General features: G+C 32.3%; 1 protein-coding gene across 1 annotated transcript; it reads left to right on the forward strand.

Annotated features, from left to right (window-relative positions):
• Positions 1 to 13,958: 13,958 nt before the first annotated feature.
• On the forward strand, positions 13,959 to 15,612 carry LOC144566795 (Transducin/WD40 repeat-like superfamily protein). The gene has a single exon (XM_078316817.1). It carries the CDS (start codon positions 14,025 to 14,027, stop codon positions 15,327 to 15,329), a length of 1,305 nt encoding a protein of 434 aa, XP_078172943.1. The 5' UTR covers positions 13,959 to 14,024; the 3' UTR covers positions 15,330 to 15,612.
• Positions 15,613 to 25,301: the final 9,689 nt, after the last annotated feature.

A 25,301-nucleotide genomic window follows, 5' to 3' on the forward strand; every position in this document is an offset into this window, starting at 1 on the left:
GAATTAAAATTGAATTTATTGTATTGTATTAATTTTTTAATATAATTTTTAAAAGACAATTGATCTTCAATTTATTTTTTAATTAAAATTCTGGTACACCTCAACATCTTTTAAATATTATTTTCAAAAACTGAACATAAACTTGCGTTACTCCGTTATGTCCACGGTTTTATCATTAAATCTTTTGGAAATGACATATATATGTTCTTCTTAAAATAATGAATTCAACTTACAAATTAGGAGACCCTGGCTCTTAGGAGTGTCAATGGCACCTTTTTATCCATTTATCTGATTCGTATCGTATTAATGAAATTAAATTAAAGACTGAATAATAAAAAAATAATAATTCGATTATACAAGAAATGAAATCCTTGGACTGATCAATCATGTTTGGAGAACAACTATACCTATGAGATGTAAATATGTAATTATACCTAATGCACCTAGCTAGGCAACCAATTAGCATTGCCTACACTAAGTTTTCTATTTAATTAACTTTGACCCTATGACATATCATTTTTATTTTCTTTTACGATATTTAAGTTCAGAAATAAAATAAAATAATATTAAGGTCTTTTTCCTAGAAATTCTTTATATTTTGGAAACATTTAAACTACATTAATTAAAATAAATGGTACTGCACTAACAAACACTACTGCAATCCGAGTTTCTTTGATTTCATGCATTTTACTTGTTAGTTGTTAATTAATGATAACCAGAACAAGTTTCTAGCAAATGCAAAAATGTTGTACAAATTACCTCCTTTTATTAAGAAAAAAAATATCATGGGAGCCCCCAATATATATATTATAAATGTTTCATAACATATAACGAACGCATTTTAATGTAATACATAATATAAGTACGAATGTACGATCGATTTAGACAAATTGAATTAATTAATTTAGAATTAGCATGGACGTCCACAGTGAAACAACTTGGGCTATATATATATATATAGTAAGACTACCATACATTGCAATGCATAGTTATCTTTGTGCATTGGACTATAAATCACCGAATTCAAAGTCCAAATAACATATCCAAACCATTCATCTTGTTCTCCATATTAATATGTGTTTGGAGACCAAATTTTATATTTTTTGAAATTTTTTTACTATTTATTAAGCCACTTTGAAAATTGTTGATCCAACGGTGCCTTTTGATTTTACTGTTATTGTTGGATCAGTTATTTTCAAAGTGGCTTAATAAATAGTAAACAAATTCCAAAAAATATAAAATTTGGTCTCCAAGCACATATTAATATGGAGAACAAGATGAACGGTTTGGATCGGTTATTTGGGCTATATATGGTACATAGGTAAAATATCATTTTTTCGGATGGTACAAAATCTCCTTAAAACAATGTTTTGTAACTATCTAAAAAAATAGTAAAAAGATTCTAAAAAATATAAACTTTGGTCTCCAAACATATTTTATTATGAATATCATGTTGGGTGGTTTGAATTGACTGTTCGAACTTTGAAAACAGAGAAAAAAATATGAAGCATATTGGAGCACAAAATTATAGTACATTTGAACCCTCCTTATATATACAGACACACAACATACTACAAATATTTGTTCTCTGTTTTTTCCGTTGGTGATCTATCTGAGCAAATTACATGGCAAACTCAAAACTAAGTGGAAATTTGAATTCATATGGCAACTCAAAATTCCACCAACTGTAAGGTATTTGCATATCTCTTCTTAAAAAATAAACTCCTCACTCATGACAATATGTCTCGCAGGGGCTTCCAGTGTGACCTCCATTGTGTTGTATGCCAAGCATGTTCCCTAGAAACATCTCTACACCTTTTTTTTCCTTTGTAATTTTGCAATTACTTTCTGGTCAAGACTATCCCTATTGTCAGGTTTCAGAATATTGAGACAGGGGGATTCAGTTAGCTCCACTGTAGAAAATTCATACAAACCTTACAATAGTCTGAAGGCAAGAAGAAAATGGGGAGTATATTTCTTGGCTGGTTGCTGGTTCATATGGAAGAATAGAAATAGCATTATCTTTGAAGGAAGGGGTACAGATCCTATAATTTTAGCTGAACGGGCTAGAAGAGAAGCCATTTTATGGATCCAATTTTGTTGACAGAAGCTCTAGCATGGAGGTCTAGGGGATGGGGTTTCTTTCTGGTTGCTGGTATTTGGAAGAATAGAAAATGTGTAATTTTTGAAGGTAGAGGGACTGATCCGAAAAATGTAGCAAATCAGGCATGACGGGCTCTGGATCCAATACTGTTAAGGGAATTATAGGAGATTTGGATGATATATAAGTTGCTTTGTTTAAGATATTGTATTCTTGTTGTAATTTTCATGGTGAAAATTACACTGTTGTAACCACCTGATATCAGGCTTTCAAAAAACAAAAAAAGATCTATCTGAGCAAATTATTCCTTAATTTAAGAGCACAATCAAGTGGACAAGACTAATACTGTAGTTCATTACGACATAAAATGTCTTATTAATTAGACATGTGGACAAGACTAATACGTACTATAGTTCATTACTTCATTACGACATAAAATGTCTTATTAGAATATAATTTGGCTAAACACAGTTGCGACTTGTGACTTTGTGAATTGTGAGTGTGTGAATGGTTGTATCTTAATTTATTCTTTCCAATTAGCTTACAATAAAGCATGTGGAGAATGAGCCATTTATAAGAAACTAGAAGTTTCTAAATAAATCCCGAAATTTTTATAAATACTCAAAAAAAATATAAAATTACGGAATCTACCCACTGTTTGAATGAAATTCGAAAAATACCCAATGCGGTTATCCAATAACCGGATTTGTGACAAATTTCTGGTCAATGGATTCCCGGACTCAAAATAACATATCCGGTTAACCATTCACCGAAAAGTTATATATATATATATATATATATATATATTTTTAACAACATATCCAGTTGGAAAGTTTTTTTTTTTTTTTTAAAAAAACATAAATTTTTAATTTTTTTTTGTAATGAAATATTAGAAATGTTGAATATATTTCTTTAAAATTAGATGGAATACAATATAATTTGATTTATTAGAAAGACTGCAACAAATAACCCGGATCAATATTTTTCAGGCTAGATTTTTCGCGGCTGTAAGAAAAATTAATATATTTCTTTATGTGTTATTGGAAAATAAAAATAAAAATGCTTAGATTCTGAGTTATTGATCCCGGTTCAAAAGTCACTTCTATGTAATCTAGAAAATATTGTGATCCTTCTAGGACATTTAATTTATGAAAAGTTGTATCTATTTTTGAAAAAAAATAAAAACTTTAAGTTATTTAATAATTGTTATTCAAAAAGAATTCTCAAAATAGATACAACTTTTTATAAATTAAATGTCCTAGAAGGATCACAATATTTTATAGATTACATAGAAGTGACTTTTGAACCGGGATCAATAACTCATAATCTAAGCATTTTTATTTTTTTCCAATAACACAAAGAAATATATTAATTTTTCTTACAGCCGCGAAAAATCCGGCCTGAAAAATATTGATCCGGGTTATTTGTTGCAGTCTTTCTAATAAATCAAATTATATTGTATTCTATCTATTTTTAAAGAAATATATTCAACATTTCAATACAAAAAATAAAAAAAAATTCTCTTTAAAAAAAAAATACAATTTTTCGGTGAATGGTTAACCGGATATATTGTTTTGAGTCCGGGAATCCATTGACCAGAAATTTGTTACAAATTCGGTTATTGGATAACCGGATTGGGTATTTTTCGAATTTCATTCAAATAGTGGGTAGATTCTGTAATTTTATATTTTTTTGGGTATTTATAAAAATTTCGGAAATAAATCACTAGTCAGTCATATTGCTAAACTGCTAGTTATTCTTTTCTTTTTTTTAACAATTTACACACGGCATGATTTCAAATTTCAAACAATTATTTAGGAAATTGTTTGATCAGATAAGCTAGTTGAATTATAATAATATGGCACTAAGAGGCAGATAAAATTTGAATCTGAATTAAAATTGAATTTATTGTATTGTATTAATTTTTTAATATAATTTTTTAAAGACAATTGATCTTCAATTTATTTTTTAATTAAAATTCCTTTCTTTCATAATTAGATTAAACGACTCACAAACTATCTCTGAAATTTGAACTGACAATCACTACTCCGAATTGAATCCAGAGATAGACAGAATCAAATTCAGAGGTAAGCAAGACCCATTAAAGAATCTAGTCAAAAGAAGAAAAAAAAATCCAAAAGTAGACAGCTGTCTATCCCTGAGACATTGTGGCTCCGCCACTAATGTGGACAAGACTAATACGTACTATAGTTCATTACGACATAAAATGTCTTATTAGAACATAATTTGTCTAAATACAGTTGCGACTTGTGACTTTGTGAATTGTGAGTGTGTGTGAATGGTTGTATCTTAATTTATTCTTTCCAATTAGCTTACAATAAAGCATGTGGAGAATGAGCCCTTCATAGGAAACTAGAAGTTTCTAAATAGCTAAACTGCTAGTTATTCTTCTTTTTTTACACAATTTACCCACGGCACGGCATGATTTTAAATTTCAAACAATTATTTAGGAAATTGTTTGATCAGATAAGCTAGCTAGTTGAATTATAATAATATGGCACTTAGAGGCAGATAAAATTTGAATTTTAATTAAAATTGAATTAATTGTATAGTATTTTTTAATATAATTTTTAAAAGAATTTGACAATTGATCTTCAATTTATTTTTTAATTAAAATTCCGGTACACAATATCTTTTAGATATTTTTCTCAAAAACTGAACATGAACTTGCGTTACTGCATTATGTCCGCGGTTTTATAATCAAATCTTTTGGAAATGATCTATAGAGTAGAACTAGGGTGTTCTTAAGTTCACCAAAGTGTTTGGTGAGCTTAACTCCAAAACTCATTAAATCGGTTTCATATGAAGAATCCGAACCGTTGGAACCCACCCACCATACGAGTGATGTGTCTACATGTGAAAATTTTAAACATTCGAATTAACTTAATATAAAGTCAATCGGTCAAAATTAGAAGGTTAATAAATTAATTTTAGTGCATTCATTTTTTGAAGGTTTTTTAACCGCTTGACTTTATACTAAATTAATTCGAATGTTTAAAATTTTCACATGTAGACGCATCACTCGTAAGGTAGGCGGATTCCAACGGTTCGGATTCGTCATTTAAAACCGATTTGATGAGTTTTGAAGTTAAGCTCACCAAACACTTTGGTGAGCTTAAGAACACCCTAGTTCTACTCATGATCTATATATGTTCTTCTTAAAATAATGAATTCAACTTACAAATTAGGAGACCCTTGCTCTTAGGAGTGTCTGATGAGCATAAATTATGATACTTTTGCCTAGGGTTTTATATCAATAACTTGACCAATTTCTATGAATTTAGTTTAATTTAGTTTAGAATTATATCAAGAATCAAGTTACTTTCGAAGTTTATTTAAATTTCAGGAAATGGAGCAAATTATAGATATTCTCGCAAGCTTTTCTACGGATAATGAGTTATGCCTATTTGAAGTTTTGTTCACAGCAGAAACAGAGACAACACGCGGGTCGCATAGAATCCCACGCGGGGCCGCGCAGCGCATATATGAAAATTTCAGCTTTCACATCTTTTCGTATTTTGATCATATCTTGGTCATACGAACTCCATTTTAGGCAAATAAAAGCTTGCTGGAAAAATGACAACAAGATCTACAATTTTAGGAAGGTTATAAATCAAAATTTGTAATGTGCAAATCGCAGAAATCATTTTAGAGAGGCATCAGCTGAATTTATTGCCATATCTCATGAGATCTTGATTGATTCATCTTCCATCCTTGGTTGCTTGCTCCCCAAGTCACAAAATAGTTATAAATAAAGGGGAGGCAGCATGAGGAAGGGGATCTCTCCCTTTTGGGAGCAATATTTGGAGGCAGAAAGAGGAGGCTCAGTAGGAAGCTTGATCTCTCCGGGTTTTATCATTTTCATTATGAACTTTCTTTTCTCCACTTGTTTTGTTTGCTTTTTGATCATGTCTGAATAGTTTATTTAGTTTCTAGGGTTATGATGTAGTCGAATACTCTGTTTTATATGCATGTTGTTTGGATCTGTGTTGATATTTGTGTTTATTTGTTTGAGTACTATTTTAATTGCTTTGTTGAAATTGTTTGAATGATTCTTGTTGTTTATTGTTAGATGTTTATAGCATCTTTTTTAGTATTTTGGCCTTGATGTTTCTTTCAATCAGACTAAGTACTTGATGTAGGTTTTCGAGCCATGAGGCGAGACCAAATAGTAACTGAGAGGTGAACTTTTCCATTTATCGAGAGGTGGTGGATACCTTTAGTAAACCGGACAAATAACTTAGGTTGAATACCAATAAACGAGAGTTTAGGGTTGGAAACTTAAGAAGGTGAAATTGCATTTCCGCTATCAAGTTTATTAAGCCAACAAACGAGAGTTGAGGTTTAGGAACATTAGGTACGGTCAGTAGAACCTTACACAAAGAAACAACGCAGAAACAGACGCATGTTGTATTCACTCGAGGGCCACGCGGGCAGCGTATGAGAGTACGCGGGCCGCGTCTGGTGCCGAGAGACAGAGTTGAAGATGAAATCAGAAACTCTGGAAACGCCTTTTTTTTAATTGATAAAACCAAATTTTACTTTCTGTCATTTAATTCTTACAATTGAACTTAGGAAATTAAACAAACCAAATCAATTTTTTCAAACTTCTAGTACCTAATTAATTTAAGTAGAGTCCAGTTAAGAATTGAACCGTCATGTGGATCGATACCTGAATATACTACTCGATAGGATTGTACACTTGCAATCCGAATCGAAAGGTGTAACCAAGGTTAAAAGGTACAGCTTGTTGTATTGAAACTTTGTGCATACGCTTTTGTGTGAACAGTGTCAATGATACTTTTTTAACCATTTACCCGATCCGTATCGTATTCTAAAACATGGATAAGGATAAGATTTTTTTTCTTTCGTTATCTTATCGGATACGGATAAGGGTATTATTTTTTTGTTGTTATCTTACATGTTATCATATAAGATAATTTTTAAAAATAAAATTATAAATATAGATATATATTTTGTATAAAGATGATAGATACAATAAAATTTTGTATTTTATTAAATTTTCATAATACAAATTAGTTGTATTCATTATTATTTTTTTCTTTTTTCTTGTTTGGAAAAATATATTATTGAAAGTACAAATTAAGATGTCAATGACACTTTTTTATCTGTTTACCTGCCTCGCACCGTATTCGATAAAACGGGTAGGGATAAAGATTTTTTTCCATTACCATTACGAATACGGATATGAAAATGCCTCCACCTGACCCGTACCGTATCCGTTGACACCCCTACTCGCTCTTTCATTTTAACAACAGTACCCACTTGAATACAGAGACAAAAATTTATTGCATGTGCATTATATGTTAAAAATATACTCCTCCTTTAACCTTTTAGTTTTAAAGTGAAAAGTTTAAAAATTAAAAAAATGATATTTTAGTACTATACGTTGGCTTAGAGATTCTCCCAAAACTCAAAAAATATACTATAATTATTAAATATATTTAAGTTTTGAGGGACCTCTAAGCCAATCTGTGGCCCCACATAAATAAAATGCATATTGACTTAGCGGTCCGAATAAATGTGAAATTTTCCATGATGTGGGGTGTTTTAGTTTATCTTTTTTTTTTAAAGGGTATAATAAAAATTTCGGCCGAATGTATACACCTATAGTTATATATACTGAGGGTTACAGGAGCAACATTTTGTAAGTTAGTGAGCAGTCAATTTAATAGCAATGTATTAGTTAAGAGGAGGGTTCAAATGTCTCCATGTTTTTGTGCCTCCATCATGCCTCCGTCTCTCTCTATCATTTTCAAAATTCAAACAGTCGATCCGAACTGCTCAACCTAACCTCCATACTAAAATATGTTTGGAGACCAAATTTTATATTTTTAGGAATTTTTTTACTATTTTTTAGATAGGTACAAAATCAGTAAATCTAAATGGAGTGGTTGTGAATACTTATTGTACATAAACTTTTTTTTATCAATATATTGTTGGTCTAGGCCAACCTTCAAAAAAAAAAAAACCATCTAAAAACAGTATTTTTGTACCTATCTAAAAAAATAGTAAAAAAATTCCTAAAAATATAAAATTTGGTCTTCAAACATATTTTAGTATGGAGGTTAGGTTGAGCGGTTCGGATCGACTGTTTGAACTTTGATAATGATGGAAAGAGATGGAGGCATTTGAACCCTCCTCATTAGTTAAATCAAGCAGATGTTATTACCTGTATCATACATGTCATGTCTTCCTCAATGTGGTACAACTTAATCTCAACTTCATTTGCAACATTTTGTAAGTTAGTGAGCCGTCAATTTAATAGCAATTAATGTAGTTAAATCAAGCAGATGTTATTACCTGTATCATACATGTCATGTCTTCCTCAGTGTGGTACAGCGTAATCTCAACTTCATCTGTATTTTTTTTTATAAACATTATACAACTTAATTTACTATAAAAAAAAGAAACAATTTTGTGAACATATGGAACTTTTATGCAGATAATACTGTTGTTATGATTTAGAAGCCAATCATATGATAATTATTTTTTAAATTTTGTTCATATAATTGGATGATTTATTTATTATCTTGTTTCTTGAGTATTTTATTACTTATAGATAATTTAGGTTGAGGACTTGGAATTGTGGAACTCTATAAATGAGTTAATAAATACTCTAAAGTGTCTCTAGTCTTGGTAATTAATAACGAACATTAATTACCGGCATAAGATTAGCATTTGGATTAGATGATGATCATCTTCGGCAGATCATATAACAAGGAGTTGTCAATCTAATCAAATGGATACCTGATTGACCAAAATAAAACATTTAATATGGATTGTGTTTGTGTCATTAATATTTTATTTGTGTCAGAAATTCTAAGGTATGAGATGACTGTTTCTCTCACATGAGAATGCGTATTCGTGGGTATTATCCAACGCTATCCGTAACTGGCAGTCATACAGATTCTACTTCAGTATGTATTTCTTATGTAGAGAGATAGTAATTATCAATAATACCAATTTTCCTCATGTAAATGAGTGATGATATCACTGGACCCCTTGATGAAATAATACAAGTATGTGCACATATGATTAAGGAGTTAATCATAATTACTGATTTATTTCGGAATCAAGAAACGAGTGGATATGCAAGGATGACACGTTCCTACCTTGGATCTATTCATGATATCATGAGACATGGAATTGACACGGGGCATGCAATTGTTGCCTTAGGGATCGTAATATAGCAGGTACTTATCTGTGTTTTTTGGGTAATTACAATGCATATTCCTAGGTGCTGCTTGTAATTTATGGAATCGAAATATCACTTGTGAAGTAAATGAATTTCAACGGCTTAGATTTGTCATTTGAAACCGATATAATATATTTTAGAGTTAAGCTTACCAAACACCTTAGCGAGCTTAAGAACGCCCTAGTTTTACTCATGTACTTTTATGCCTACTTGTGAGATGTTGAAAGCGCACTGCTGGATCAAAACACAAGGAGAGCTCAAATACCTTGTTGTTTTTGTAATCCAATCGTGTTCTACATTCTTATATTTGAACACATTCTTATCTTTATTTTTGAAGTTCAAACAGACAATTCAAACTGTTCAACATGATATTCATAATAAAATGTGTCTGGAGACCAAATTTTATATCTTTCGAAAAACTTTACTATATTTTTAGATAGGTATAAAATCACTGTTTTTGGAGGGTCCATCATCATATGAAAAATAATGGTTTTGGAGGGTTCAAATGCACCATGATTTTGTGTTCCAATATGCTCCACATCATTTATCTCCATTTTCAAAGTCCAAACAGTCGATTCGAACCGCTCAACATGATTTTTATAATAAAATATGCTTAGAGACCAAATTTTATATATTTTTAGATAGTAAAAATAATATTATACTTATGTAAAAAAATAGTAAAAAAGTTCTAAAAAATATAAAATTTGGTCTCCAAGAATATTTTATTATGAAGACCATGCTGAGCGGTTTGAATTGATTGTTCGGACTTTGAAAATGAAGATAAAAATGTGAAGCATATTGGAGTACAAAATTATGGTGTATATTGGAGTACAAACTAAGACAAATAAAGATAAAGATTTTTTTCGTTATCATTACAAGTACGGGTATGAAAATGTCTCCACCTTATCCGTACAATACCCGTTGACACCTCTACTTGCTCTTTCATTTTAACAACAGTACCCACTTGAATACAGAGACAAAAATTTATTGCGTGTGCATTATATGTTAAAAATCTACTCGTGTCCTTTAACCTCTTAGTTTTAAATTGAAAAGTTCAAAATTTTAAGAAAATGATATTTTAGTACTATACCTTGGCATATTTACAGATTTCATTCAAGCTTCTCTAATTGTTAAAATGTAAAAACAAATTGCAGATTTGTATAGCTGATTTCAGTAAAGCATTTTCTACCTCTCCGGTGTCAAATGTACACACCTATAGTTATACATACCAGTGTTGTAAAAAATATCCGTTTAGGCCAATTAATCAGCCAATTAGTCATTAGCGGTAAGTAAACCATCACAGATTTTTCTGATTAATCGACCGATTATAGCTGATTATTTCCGATTATTTCCGATTAATCGCTTGACGGTATTATGTCCGTCCGATAACCGCATACCATTGTTTACAACACTGATATATACACTGATATATACTGAGGGTTACAGGAGCAACATTTTATAAGTTAGTGAGCCGTCAATTTAATAGCAATGTATTAGTTAAATCAAGCAGATGTTATTTCCTGTATCATACATCTCATCAGAGGTCTATATATCAGCTCATGTTTTCCTCAGTGTGGTACAGCGTAATCTCAACTTCATTTTTAGCTGTGATTAGTTGATCCCAAACTTTTAATTTTGAAAATCAGTCATTGACACTCTCTCGGCAGTTAATTTACTATTTAATGCTCAATTTTTAATTATAAATGACTAGAATATACTTAGTTGTTTATAAAGTAATATTTAAATTAATTATGATTTATGGTTTTCTAATTTGTAGAAAGTTTGTAATTCTTTTTAAAATGTAAGCGCTTCATTAAATATTCATAATATATAGTTAAATTGAAAAAACAAACATTATGAAATAAAAGTCATTATTAATTTAAAATTGATAATGAAAATTTCAAATAATTATACTTAATAAAAATATTTATAAATATAAATTTATCAAGGGTATTATGATTATTTCATAATTAAAACTTGAGAGCATTAAATAGCAAATTAATTGTCTTTGAGACCAGAGTGGAAAAAATGGCACGGCGAAGCCGGCTCCGTCACGGTTACAGCATGGAACACATGTCGGTACGTGCCGTGATTATATTTAGAAAAATTGGCACAACACATCACGTCACGCGAAAGATCTAGTCACAGCATGACACGGCACGTGGTCAGGCGAGTCACGTGTAATTAAAACCGTTAAATCTTGATCAAATAATGAATTTTGAATAACTAACTTAAATTATGATAAAATAGTCACACGAGTCATGTTTAGGCACGATGTGACTCACGTGACGTGACTATTCGCGTGCCGTGATCATCTCTTGATATTTTAGTCACGGCACGGCACATGAAAAATTAACTTAATCACAACACGACATGGCACGAGTCCAAAATCACAACGTGTTAGTCATATCACGGCAAGTCACGACACATTTTTCCCACTCTATTTGAGACCTTTGTCACTGATTGACATAGTTTGGAAGGCTATTGTTAAAAATAAAAGATAGTTTTTTTTGTTTTTCACACCTGAAAGACTATTTTTTTTTTTTTCAGTTCAATCGACTCTGAATTATTGTATTTTGTTCAATCTAGCCATCTTTTAGTGTTTCGTCAATTTTATAGTGAAGTAATGATGTGACAACAATGACTGCACAATTAAACTGTCACCTTAACCAGTATTTTCATCAAATAAATTATTCCTTCCTTCTCCCTCTCTCCTTCTCTTTCACCATCATAGAAGCAATCCAGTCAATTGTTTAATGATATCATAATTTGCACCATATTAACTTTTCCCTCTTTAACCAAACATAGGCTTTAATTATAATTAACCAAAATTGTGTATGCAAGCCATGCTAGTTTCTTTTTTCAAAGCTACTAACACATATGACAGTATCCTGATTTGCTTCCTGAAGAACAAATAATTGCCAAAATTGTTGGTCAATCAAAATTGGTTGTATCCTAACTTGGTTTATTCTCAACTATAATTTTTAGTATTTTAGAATAATGGATCAAAAGAGAGATCTACCAGTGGTTATAGAGATTGCTTTCAAGAAAAGGGCGCTTCTCTGTGTCACTGTGTGTAATTAAGACTCAGAGAAGTGGTCCTTGTAAATGACTAATAGAGAGAGAGAGAGAGAGAGAGAGAGTACAATGGAGAAAAATGAAAAATGAAAAGTAAAGAGGGAGAATGAAAGAATAATGAAATTTGCTTGATGAATACACTGGTTGAGGTGGCAGTTAATTATCTATCATCACTGACACGTCAGCTGTTAACAAAATACAATAATTTAGAGGTTGATTCAACGAGAGTATTAATTATACCCTTAACGGGTATACCCGACCATACCCGCCCATGCCCGAGCCCGGGTATGGGTCTGGTACTCGGGTACGTGGGTACGGGCAAAAACCGGACCGGGCCGGTTTTTTTGGACAAATACCCGACCATACCCGTACCCGACTATACCCGTACCCGACTTTACCCTACCCGGGTACCCGTCTACCCTTACCCGTACCCTTATACCCGACCCAAATTCAAACCCCAAATTCAAATTTCCCCCCAAACCCTTAATTTCTATTTTTAAAAATCTGTTTTTTAATTTCTGTTTTTAAAATTCTGTTTTTATTTTTTTTTTAAATTTCTGTTTTTTAATTTCTGTTTTTAAATTTCTGTTTTTATTTCTGTTTTTTCATTTCTGTTTTTTCATTTCTGTTTTTTCATTTCTGATTTTCATTTCTGTTTTTAAATTTCTGTTATTAAAATTCTGTTTTTATTTCTGTTTTTTAATTTCTGTTTTTAAAATTCTGTTTTTATTTCTGTTTTTTAATTTCTGTTTTTTAATTTCTGTGTTTTAATTTCTGTTTTTTAATTTCTGATTTTAAAATTTAGTATTTAATTTCTGTTTATTAATTTCTGTTTTTAAAATTCTGTTTTAATTTCTGTTTTTTTATTTATATTTTATTGTTTTAAAGTAAAAAAAACACAACAAAAACAGAAAAAAAAAATATCAAGAAAGAAAACGGAAAAAAATGAAAAAAAAAACGAAAAAAAAACCAGAAAAAAAACAGAAAAAAAAAAAAAAAAAAACCCGTACGCGTCCTACCCGTCAAGGATACACGGGTACGGGTATAGAACGGGTAGGGTATGGTTTTTGAAAAAAATATCCGACATACCCATACCCGTATACTCTAGTACCCGTCATACCTGTACCCGTACCCGTGCCCGGGTATACCCGGGATATCCGTACCCGCCCGACCATATTTCAACCTATAAATGTTCAGTATCTCAGTTGAATTAAAACTAATATAATAGTTAAGGATAAAAACAGAGTTGTCTTAAATACAAAAAGAACTAGGACTTGATTGCAAAATTACACAGCACATAGTTAAAAGAATCATTGAATTACTTTCAGTTGAATCAAATACAGGGACTAGGATTTGACTTCTTTCGCCAAAAGATAAAGATAAATAAAAATAAATTGCGAGACTGGTATTTTATAATTTGTTTAATTACAAGGACTATTTTATAAATCTGCTACTAAGTCCACATCTTACCGATTTCCACTTTATAAATTGCCATCTTATAGATATAGGGAAACAAATCCTTATAAAACCACTTGCTAACCTACATCTGCTCTGCTTCCTTCAGCCTGCTCTTCTCCTCCAAATCAAACTCTTCTCTTTCACCCGATGCCTTTCTCCCTCCCCAAATCCTTCTCTTGCCACACCTCCGCATCTCTAGAAAAACAAAACCTTAATCCAAACGGGGATGCCTTGAGAAATCCATCTTCCAATTCCCCTTCTCTCTCCTCCAGCTGCTCTACCTCTTCTTCCCCCGCCATGTCAGATGACTCTGCCTCTGTTCTCACCTTTCCTTCCCTCCCCTCTCTTCAATGTCTGCTTCCTTCTTCTACCTCCTCCATCTCCACCTCCTTTCGCCATCTTACCTCTCTAAAAGCCCTTTCCCCTGATTCTCCCGCTTCACCACCCGCCTTAACCATCTCTCCATCTTCCCTTCTTCTCTACACTGCCTCCCCTTCTAATATCTCCAGTTATGATCTCACATCTCTCGACCTCGTCAGTTCGCATCCTTCGGCTCCTTCAGCTGGCGCAGTGAAATCTCTTGTCATTCTTCCGAAATCACAAGGCATCCTCTCGGCACATCAAGACAGCCTCTTGCGCCTCTGGCGACACTCTTCTCGCTCTGGAGATCTTCGCCTCGCCGGTTCCCTTCCCACACTGTCAGACCGGCTTCTTCGCCTACCTTTTCCAAAGAATTACACCCTCATTAGGCGACATCACAAACAGTTATGGATTCAACATGCCGACACTGTATCCGCACTGGCTACAGCAGGAGAATACATCTACTCTGTCTCTTGGGATAAGACGCTCAAGATTTGGCGATCGAGTGACTTGCGGTGTGTTCAGTCCATTAAAGCACACGATGATGCGATCAATGCATTAGTAATCGCGCCAGATGGGACGGTTTACACCGGGTCGGCCGATACAAAGATACGTGCCTGGGCACGGGCACCTGGTGAAAAGCGACATGCGCTTGTTGCCACATTTGAACGGCATCGATCGGCGGTAAATGCACTGGCCATCAGTAGCGACGGGTCAGTGCTGTATTCAGGGGCAAATGACCGGTCAATCGTTGTCTGGGAGAGGGAAGAGAGCGCAAACCATTTGGTGGTAGTCGGTGCATTGCGAGGCCATGCGAAGGCGATACTTTGTTTAGCATGTGTAGATGACATGCTTTTCAGCGGGTCCAGCGATCGGACGGTCAGGATTTGGCGGAGAGGGAGGGAAGACAGGGAGTATAGCTGCCTTGGCGTTATGGCCGGTCATGTCAGCGTAGTTCGGTCGATCGTGGCGGTTCAAATGCCAAAAGAGAAGTCGGCCGCGGCCGAAGGGGAGGAGGAGTACCGGGTCTGTAGCGGGAGCTTTGACGGGGAGGTCCGGGTCTGGCAAGTTCGGGTTTCGGGTTTGTCATGACCGGACTTGCTAGTCACGAATCCAAAATATTTGAATCTATATATATGCTTGGAGCTAAACCACACGAGTGGCTGCATGAGAAATACCACGGCTCATCTGGAGCTGATTTATGTCCCACGCGGAGAGTGTGACTTGGTTTTGTTCAATGAACCTGGTGTTAGGTTCTAGGTTCACTGTCACTGGAGCATAATTTTTGAGTTCAGTTGGCAACTAAGTTTTGATTGCATTTTTTTTATTGTCGTTAATTTTATGTTAATAATATTTAATTAAATATTAAGAACAATAACTAATTATAATTAGACGACTATTTTTGTCAATCATACGACATTCGAAGTTTGCAATTAAAAGAATAATTGTTTTATTGTATGAACATCATATGTTTGATCGTCATTGTTCTTTATAGTCATGATGATAAATAACTTTTTTCTTAAGGCTGATGATAAAAAAAACTGAATTCACATCCTCTCATATACCTGTTTTAAGGGAATCTTTTGCAATTACTAGATCTGAACCGTTCTTTTTAACTTGGCACGAATCTCAAAACCCAAAAATATTGCCCCCTACTGCGGCCCAAATACCAAACCGGTTGAAATGTAATCTCAAACCGTAAAGTAAGGGTGATCCTCTGCAATACTGGACACGGATTCAAGAAAACTTACGCCCGCTATTTATCTGATCTAATTAAAAGTAATTTATTATGTGTGGAAAGTGTGGATAGGGGAGGACCCAGGATTTTCGTCAGGGGGCAAAAAAATATCGAATCGGATTTAAACCCATTAACTAATTGGATACTCGATAAAAAAAAAACAATATTTTGACTTATATTTTCAATGCTCTGACTTATAATTTCTGATCCTTTAACTTACAATTCTAATTATCAATCATAATTCAAGAAATTTATTTTGATTTTAACATTAAATTTAACCCGAATTATAAATCAAACATCTAGAGGGGTTAAAAAAAATTTCAGGGAGAAACAAAATTAATCGATACCAATAAATTATCACTAAAACTTGAAATTCAGAGGGGGCGCCTGCCCCCCCAATCTACTCTGGGTCCGCCCCTAGGTGTGGATTAGAAACTCGGAAGAGTCTTTTGCGAACATTAATTCCATTTGTTGTTTAAGAGAGAGAATTGGTTCTGATCCGATTCTAGACCTTTATCTTTCTAAAAAAAATGTTTGATAACAGATTTGCATTAATTACATATATATTTAATTATTTGAGTTAAAATAGTTTTCTTACTCGTAAAATAAGCTTATAATAAAGTTTTAATTTCAAGGTGTTATATTATTGACGCAATTGTTGGTTAGATAATTAATTTATATAACTAACCTGACTTTATATATAATTCGTTATGACTAATATTTATTAAATAATTGTTATTCATTAAATAATTATAACAATGAAAAATGTGGCTCATGTTAACTCCTAATTTTTATTGTTTGGAGTTCTTATATTATTTAGCATTATCTTTACAATAGTTGCGTCGCCAGACAAGACGACCAAAGAATAGATTTCTGCAACGGCCGGATTTTGTGTTCCAAGTTACATCAATGCAAATTATGATGCCCCACACTTCATATATATATATAGAGAGAGAGTTTGATTGATATATTTTCGGTAGCACTCCGGCTGAGTCAAATTTTAAAATTTTATATTTGAAACTTCGAACTAAGTAGCTCAGTAAATTGGTTATATATTGAACTTGTAAAATACCTATTTTTATGATTTTTAGAATTTTTTTACTATTTTTAATGATTTATGAAAGATAACAAAAAATGACTTAAAAATAAAAAAATTGTAAATATTTTAGGCTATTTTTTGCTATATTTCATAAATCATAAAAAAATAGCAAAAAAATTTCAAAAATAGTAAAAATTGGTATTCTACAAATTCAACGTATAACCAATTTACCAAGTCATTTAGTTCGAAATTTCAAATGCGGTATTTTGAAATTTGACTCGGGACTGAAGTGCTACCGAAAACATATTAGTCAAATTGGTATTCTACAAAATTGCTAATGACGCATGATGTGGCCACAGATGATCCTAATTAGATCTTATCTTGATGTAGAATGACTCGTGGAATTGTTGACCTGCTACAATATTTTTCAAAATAAACAGCCAGATATTAATAGAACCACCTTTATTTCAACGAATTCATCATTACGACTACAAAAGAAACCAAAATTAGAATCTACAAAACTCCCAGCTGTACTATGAACTCCAGACCTCAAGACAATTTTAGAAAAATAATAAAAGCAAAAACAGAACCAACATCATTATCGATATATTCCTGTCCATGTCCATAAATAATAAAACAAAATTTGTACATGACTTTGTAATTTAAAAAATCAATGAAATCTGGAGGCTTGACTGAGTCATAATTTTCGTCGGGAGGGAAAAAAAAATATCGAATCAGATTTAAATAGCTTATCGGATTTAAATCCATTAACTAATTAGATACTCGATAAAAAAAAAATATTTTGACTTATATTTTCTCATTCTCTGACTTATAATTTCTGATCCTTTAACTTATAATTCTAATTACCAATTATAATTCAAAAAATTTATTTTGATTTTAACACTAAATTTAACCCGAATTACAAATCAAACATCTAGAGAGGGGCAAAAAAATTTTAGAGAGAGACAAAGTTGATTGGTACCAATAGATCACCACTAAAACTCGAAATCCAGAAGGGGCAGCTGCCTCTCCCTCTCCCCGGTCTACTCTGGGTCCGCCCCTGCTCCCTGTTTCTATCTCCAAAAAAAAAAAAAATTACGAAAAAAAAATCAAGTCTCAAATCTCCATGTGACAGAATCCTGTAATTAAGACTGTTATGGTCCCTATGATCATGACTTTCACTTAAAAATAATTTAATTAAAACTTGACATTTTAAAAAAATATATTAATTAAGATAAACAGAGTGGTGCAGTGCAAGTGCAACCACTGTTTGTGGTGTTTGTAGTGATGAACTTTCTTGAAGACAGAGAATCTCGCTGGAAGGAGGAAAAAAATGGTGGTGGTCCTTGAGTTGCAACTGATCTCCCTTTTTTCCAAAATGTTGCCAGGTGTGAGGTGTGAACCATGCTGCATGTTATCTTATTCTCTCTGTTTATAGGTTCAGTGATAATATATAGTCCCCACTGGTTGTTTGTTGTTTAATTTGCATAGAGTTGACATTAGATATATATGTACTTGGCTTTGTGCATTAATTGTAAATTGTTGTGTGCTCTTTAGATATGTACTTGACATTGGAAATCTAATTAATTGTGTTAATTAAATTGGAAGTGCTGATCATAAAATTGAAGTCGGTGATGTCATGATTACCAGTTCGCCACCATCTTTGTGCTGGAACATGCATCGATCATGCATGTCCTTTACAACGAAGTTTGGGATCTTTTACACCAAATGAAATGAATTAATGTTGTTTCTTTAATTTCTTTTCTAATAAATTCAAGAGTAGGGTTAAAATGCCGGGTTTTTTCTTTTAAGTAAAAGTTAGAGGTCGAGCTACCTAACTATTTAAAATTTACAATAAGTTTTTCTATCTGAGTTTCAAATTTATAACCTCTCACACAAAGGGCATCTTGAAAATGAAAATAAAAATGTTAGACATATTGGAGCAAAAAATAACGAGGCATTTTATTATTAAGCAAGAGAAAAATAGGTTTTATTATGATTTTTTTTTAAACTAAGATATTTCTAAGACGATCACTTCCACTAAAAGCAAACGGTCCGGATCCCCTAATTAAATTAACCTAATTTTTGGGTTTAAATGTGGACCGTCCGATTTAAATCCGAATCAATCCGGCCGAGGTAGAGTGCGCGCAAGGGGCCCCTTTAATCTGATGGCCCAATTTGAATCGGACGGTCTGAATCTAAACTTAAAAATTGAGTTACTTTAAGAAATCCGAACTCAAAAGGTTATGCTAACTTAGCTATATACATGCATAAATATAGATTACAATGATAGAAAAAAAAATTCACCTCTCTTCAGAAAACTATATTAATGCAAAAAACTATAGCTAGATGGTCCAGATGGAGTAATAATTGATAGCAGTACATGATATATTTACCGTTGCCCTCTTGAACATGAACATGTGTTATAACTGTGTAGGATTGTCAAATATATATATATCCCAAAAAGGCCATTCAGGATAGCTTTGGATAAGGCATGACGAGATGTTTACATTTATAATAGAAAATGGCAAAGTCATGGTTTTGATTGCTGGATGATTTAATTTACTTGCACCTAACATGACGAAATTCATATCCAAAATGAATTAATATATAAAAGGTATGATAAAGTGAGCCGGCAATGAATTGCGCTAATACGTGTATATATACGGACCAATGGAAATGAGACAAGGATCATATTTCCTATATATACTTAATTACCGACATAAATATCTATATACATATTTTAAAATATTATGTGTACTAATTATTAAGCCAAACAAACATATACAAACATAATGAGAGGATAAAAAAAAGAGAAAAGAAAAAAAAAGAGGAACAAACAATGCTCCCAAAAATAAAAATAAAATGATAATTAATGAGGTGAGTAAGTGAGTTTTTTCTTCTTCTTTTAAAAAAAAGAAAGAAGATAATTAATGAGGTGAAGCTCATCTTAGCTAAAAAACAAGATTACTATTAGGGGTGCAAACGGATCAGATAATATCCGATTGTATCCGGATCTGTATCCGACAATTAGATATGGATATCCGATATCTGAATATCCGTGCGGATACGGATATGATTTTGAATTTTAACTATACGTATCCGAATAGTAGATATATACCATATAATTTAATATATATTATGAAAATATTTATGTATAAATTTACGGATATTCGATATCCGATCTGTATCAGTATGTATCCGTCTAATATCTGATCCGTATCCATATCCGAAAAATAAAAACGGATACGGATATGGTTTTACCACTATCTGATCCGTATCCAATCCGTTTGCACCCCTAATTACAATAAGATCAAAATTAAGCAACCTAGCTAATTAATTATGGACCTTCCATTGTAATAACTAATTAATAATTGAAGCTACTCATAACAGTGCATGTAAGCAACCTAATTATGGACTTTCCATTGTATTAATTGAAAGCTACTCATTACAGTGCATGTGAAGTGATAGTTCATTCCGAGGTAATTATCTTCTAAAATCACAAATTCTTTATTGAATTCTGCTTGCCTTAATGATGAATATTCTCTTAAAAGGTAGCCATGGCAAAAGAGTCCATACACACACACACACACATATACATATATATACATGCCGAATATATATAAAACAATGAAATGCAAAAGTTCATTTTATATTTAGTGCATGTCTTGTTTTGATATGCCAGAGACCTACGTTTGGTATTGATATATAGGTTATGATACAACTGAGACCTATTTATTAACTATTTTAATACATACCTAACAGGCTAACATGGTTTATTTTGGATACTGTTGTCGTCACATAAGATTTTCTCCTTTTGTTTATCACCAGCTAAATCTTGAAATTTTAAATTTATTCTCCAAATATTTTGCATTTGAATAATTATATGAAATCCCCACTCCCATCTCCCCATTTTTTCCGCATTCTCTCTCTTCCTTAACTGCCATATATCCCTCTACTAATTTCGTTAAAAGTTTCATTTTATCCCTACATTAAATTAGACTGTCATTTAATACCAATCCTCGCATTAATTATGCATTCCTCTAATAACAATTCCCGCCTTAATTATGTCTTTAAAAACAATCTCCACATTAATTATATTGTTATCTAATAACAATCCCCATTAATAAATACTTATCTGTTAATTGATGTTCAAAAAAATATTTATCATTATTTCTGAGAAGTATTTACCCTTGTAACCTAGAGTATTTATCATTATGTCGGATAGTATTTATCATTGATGTTTTACTAAAAGTTGCAAGTATGTCTGAGAAGTATTTATCTATGTAACATAAAGTATTTATCCATATAATGTAAAGTATTTATCTATGTAACATAAAATATTTATCATTATGTCTCAGAGTATTTATCATTGGGTGAGGGGATTGTTTATTTAATGGTCTCCAGTTGTGCAGGGACGATTCAAAAAAAAAGAAAATTTTGTGCGGGGATAATTAATGGATTGATTTATTATTTCATAAATAGAGATCATTGCATAGGGTTTAATACCTGACAAATTCAAGTTAAATACTTTGATGCTTCAAGTTAAATACCCGCAGTTTTTTAAATGCTCATTAATGATTGAGCGGTCCCCCCGTGTTTAATGGTCCCAAGTTGTGCGGGAACGATTAAAAAAAAAGGAAATTTTGTGCAGGGACAATTAATTGATTGATTTATTCTTTCATAAATAGAGATCTTTGCATAGGATTTATTACCTGACAAATTCAAGGTAAATACTTTGATGCTTTAAGTTAAATACCCACTGTTTTTTAAACTCTCATTAATGATTGAGCGGTCCCCCTATGTTTTTTTGGCAGTATCTGCGGGGTGGAGGCTGCGGGGATTGTTATCATCGTCCTTTGCATTTAGTCATTTTCAATGGTTTTTTTTTATTAACCATAGGTAATTTTTAAATAAAAATTCAAATAATTAATGAGATTTAATAATTAAGCTTTCAACAAAAGAAGAATTAACAGGAAAAAAAAAAACACTGTCCTCCAGACGAGGAGGGTTCAAATGCCTCTATTTTTTGTGCCTCCATTTTTTAAAACTTTAATAACTCAAAAATTTGAAACTTAAAAGTCAAAATAAAACCGTTGGATATGATCTACACCATTTTATCTATGCAAATGTAAAATATTACGATATTTCAACTTTGTTTTGGTTGTCATCAAGAGATTATAAAAAAAAATATTCTAATGTGGATAATATCTAGACGTTGATTTTTCAACTTATTAATTCACATAAAAACAAAATTGAAATGTGATAATATTTTATGAGCTTATAGAGAAAATAACATAGATCACATCTAATAGTTTTATTTTGATATTTATAATTAAATTTTTTGAGTTATTGAAATTTTTAAAAATAGAGGCATAATGGAGGCATTTGAACCCTCCTTTAGACAAAAGAAAGCAAAGGCTGGCTCAAATTCGAATCATCATTAATTTTTAATGATAATTGAAGCAATTAACACTTGGAATAGATATGTATTACAGACCTAATTAATGATAAGGAGATTAGTACATCTGATGCCAAAAGTCTAACAACGACTATTTTATACGAATGTAGCACACAGGTTTCGTGTTGGTTAGTTACCGGATAGATTATCAACCGAGTTGTATTGGCCGTGGCATTGATGGAATTTAAATATATTTTAATTATGTGCACGCATCCAATTAGTTGGAAGGTCAGAAATTGTGACCATATATGATACCAGATAATTAAATATTTTTTGCTACTTTCGTCGGAGCCAGACGATCCATTTTAAGGCATGACGATGTTTACATTTTTAAAAATACCCAAAAAAAAAAACAAATTATTAAAAATAACCAAGGTCTGCCCAAATTTTTAAAAATGTCCAAACCGCCTATTTTCCGGGCGGTCCGAGATTTTTTTTTTTTATTCCAAACTGCCTATTTTATCGGCGGTCCGAGATTTTTTTTTTTTTTTGCAAATCAAATTTGCACATCTGATTAACATAGCAAAACACTTTCAAAAATCGTGAAAATTGACCAACATGCATTCTTGACATCGTAGAATAAGTCTGTGAAGTTTCATACAAAATCTCCGAACAGGTCATGAGATATCGGCTCTAAAAAATTGCCCGAACTGCTGAATATTTCATTATGAACCCAATTTTGCACATCTAGTTAACATAGAAAAACACCTTCAAAAATTGTGAAAATTGACCGACATGCATTCTTGACATCGTACAATAGGACTGTGAAGTTTCATACAAAATCTCTGAACAAGTCGTGAGATATCGGCTCTCAAAAATTGTCCGAACTGCTGAATATTTCATTTTGAGTCCAACTTTGCACATCTGGTTAACATAGCAAAACACCTTCAAAAATCCTATTGTACGATGTCAAGACTGCATGTCGGTCAATTTTCACGATTTTTGAAGGTGTTTTGCTATGTTAACCAGATGTGCAATGTTGGACTCAGAATGAAATATTCAGCCGTTTGGGAAATTTTTGAGAGTCGATATCTCACGACCTGTTCGGAGATTTTGTATGAAACTTCACAGTCCTGTTGTACGATGTCAAGACTGCATGTCAGTCAATTTTCACGATTTTTGAAGGTGTTTTGCTATGTTAACCAGATGTGCAAATTTGATTTGCAAAAAAAAAAAAAAAAAAAATCTCGGACAGCTGATAAAATAGGCGGTTTGGAATAAAAAAAAAATAATCTCGGATCGCCCGGAAAATAGGCGGTTTGGACATTTTTAAAAATTTGGGCAGACCCTGGTTATTTTTTAATAATTTGTTTGTTTTTGGATATTTTTAAAAATGTCGGGCATGATGATGTTTACATTTATATATAATAGAAAATGACAAAGTCATGGTTTTGAAATATAGCAAGTACAAATTTCGTTTTTTTCCTTTTTCTTTTGGAATATAGTATATGATAGAAATGTTAGAGTTTGCGTGGGAATATATATATACTGTTCAAAGTGGAAACGGATAGATCGAACTTTCGAGCACATTGAATTTGGGTTATATACAGGGGCGGATCTACTGTAGCACAGGGGGGTCAGCTGCCCCCCGCTGGATTTTTAAAAATAGTGCTAAAAATCTGTTTTTCGGACCTCTGCCCCTCCCTGGAATTCAAATTGCCTCCCTGTAGCCCATTCTGGAATTCTAATAGACGGGACGGAGCCCATATAAACTCTAAGCGAAACAAATTAGCGGAGCCCAAATAGGTGCTGATCCCAAATAGTGAAAATTAGTTGAATCAAAATGTTTTTATTTTTAATTTTTTATTTTTAAATTCAAAGGCAGAAGCTGCCAAGTTGAACCAAAATGTTGATTTCAAATTTCCTATAAATGTTGAATTGTTAATTTTTTTCAAGTAATTTAGGATTTTTATTATATTGATTGGTATTTTTTTTGTTATGTTGAATTGTACCCGATAAGCTATTGGGTTTGAACCCGATAAGTTATTTGCATCCGATTATCGTCCCGTCCTGACAAAAATCCTGCGTCCGCCCCTGGTTATATATATTTTCAGAAAATTTTGTGGTTCATACAAATGATATTATCACTTAATACTCGATCGGTGCATGATTAGCTGCAACTGGGCTAGCTAGCTAGGCGGCTAGCATTTTGGTAGAGCAAGCAATTAATTTTGAGTTTTCTAATAAGATTCATTGCTTCTTTTCAGACTTCCTAGCTAGGCAGACTGTATGTATCAGAAAAGCCGAAATTTTTAAATATACCATGGTTTAAAAAAAGATAAACCCAAACATCATTTTTTTGAAAATTTTTGAATTTTGACACGGCCGCATTCCGAGGAAGCGGCCACCTTATTTCGGGCCACTTCTAGGCGTTACGGCCAGGGCCGTATCCCGAGGGAGCGGCCACCCTGTTTTCAGTTCAAAGTCACATGAGAAAAAAAAAAAAAAAAAAAAAATGAGCCGCTGCCCCTAGATGCGGCCCGCAGAAAAGTGGCCGCATCTGGGCGATGCGGTTATGTCAAAATTAGAAAATTTTCAAAACCCGGGTGTTTGGGTTTATTTTTTTTGGAATGATGGTATATTTAAAAATTTCGGTCAGAAAAGCTTGTATTCCGTGATTCGATTGACTTTGATTTGAAAGAAAATCACAATTAATTTGTTTGATTGAAATTTATTCTGAAATAAATCAAACTAATTCAGTTCATTTTTTATTCAAACTCAAACTCAAATTGGATATAGTTAATTAATGTTATATAAAATATCAACTGCTCATTAATTATTTTTTATTCAGATTATTTAAATTAAATATCAACTGCTCATTAATTA

This window comes from Carex rostrata, chromosome 15 (genome assembly GCF_964058835.1).
Source record: "Carex rostrata chromosome 15, lpCarRost1.2, whole genome shotgun sequence".
In the NCBI taxonomy this organism is placed as follows: domain Eukaryota; kingdom Viridiplantae; phylum Streptophyta; class Magnoliopsida; order Poales; family Cyperaceae; genus Carex; species Carex rostrata.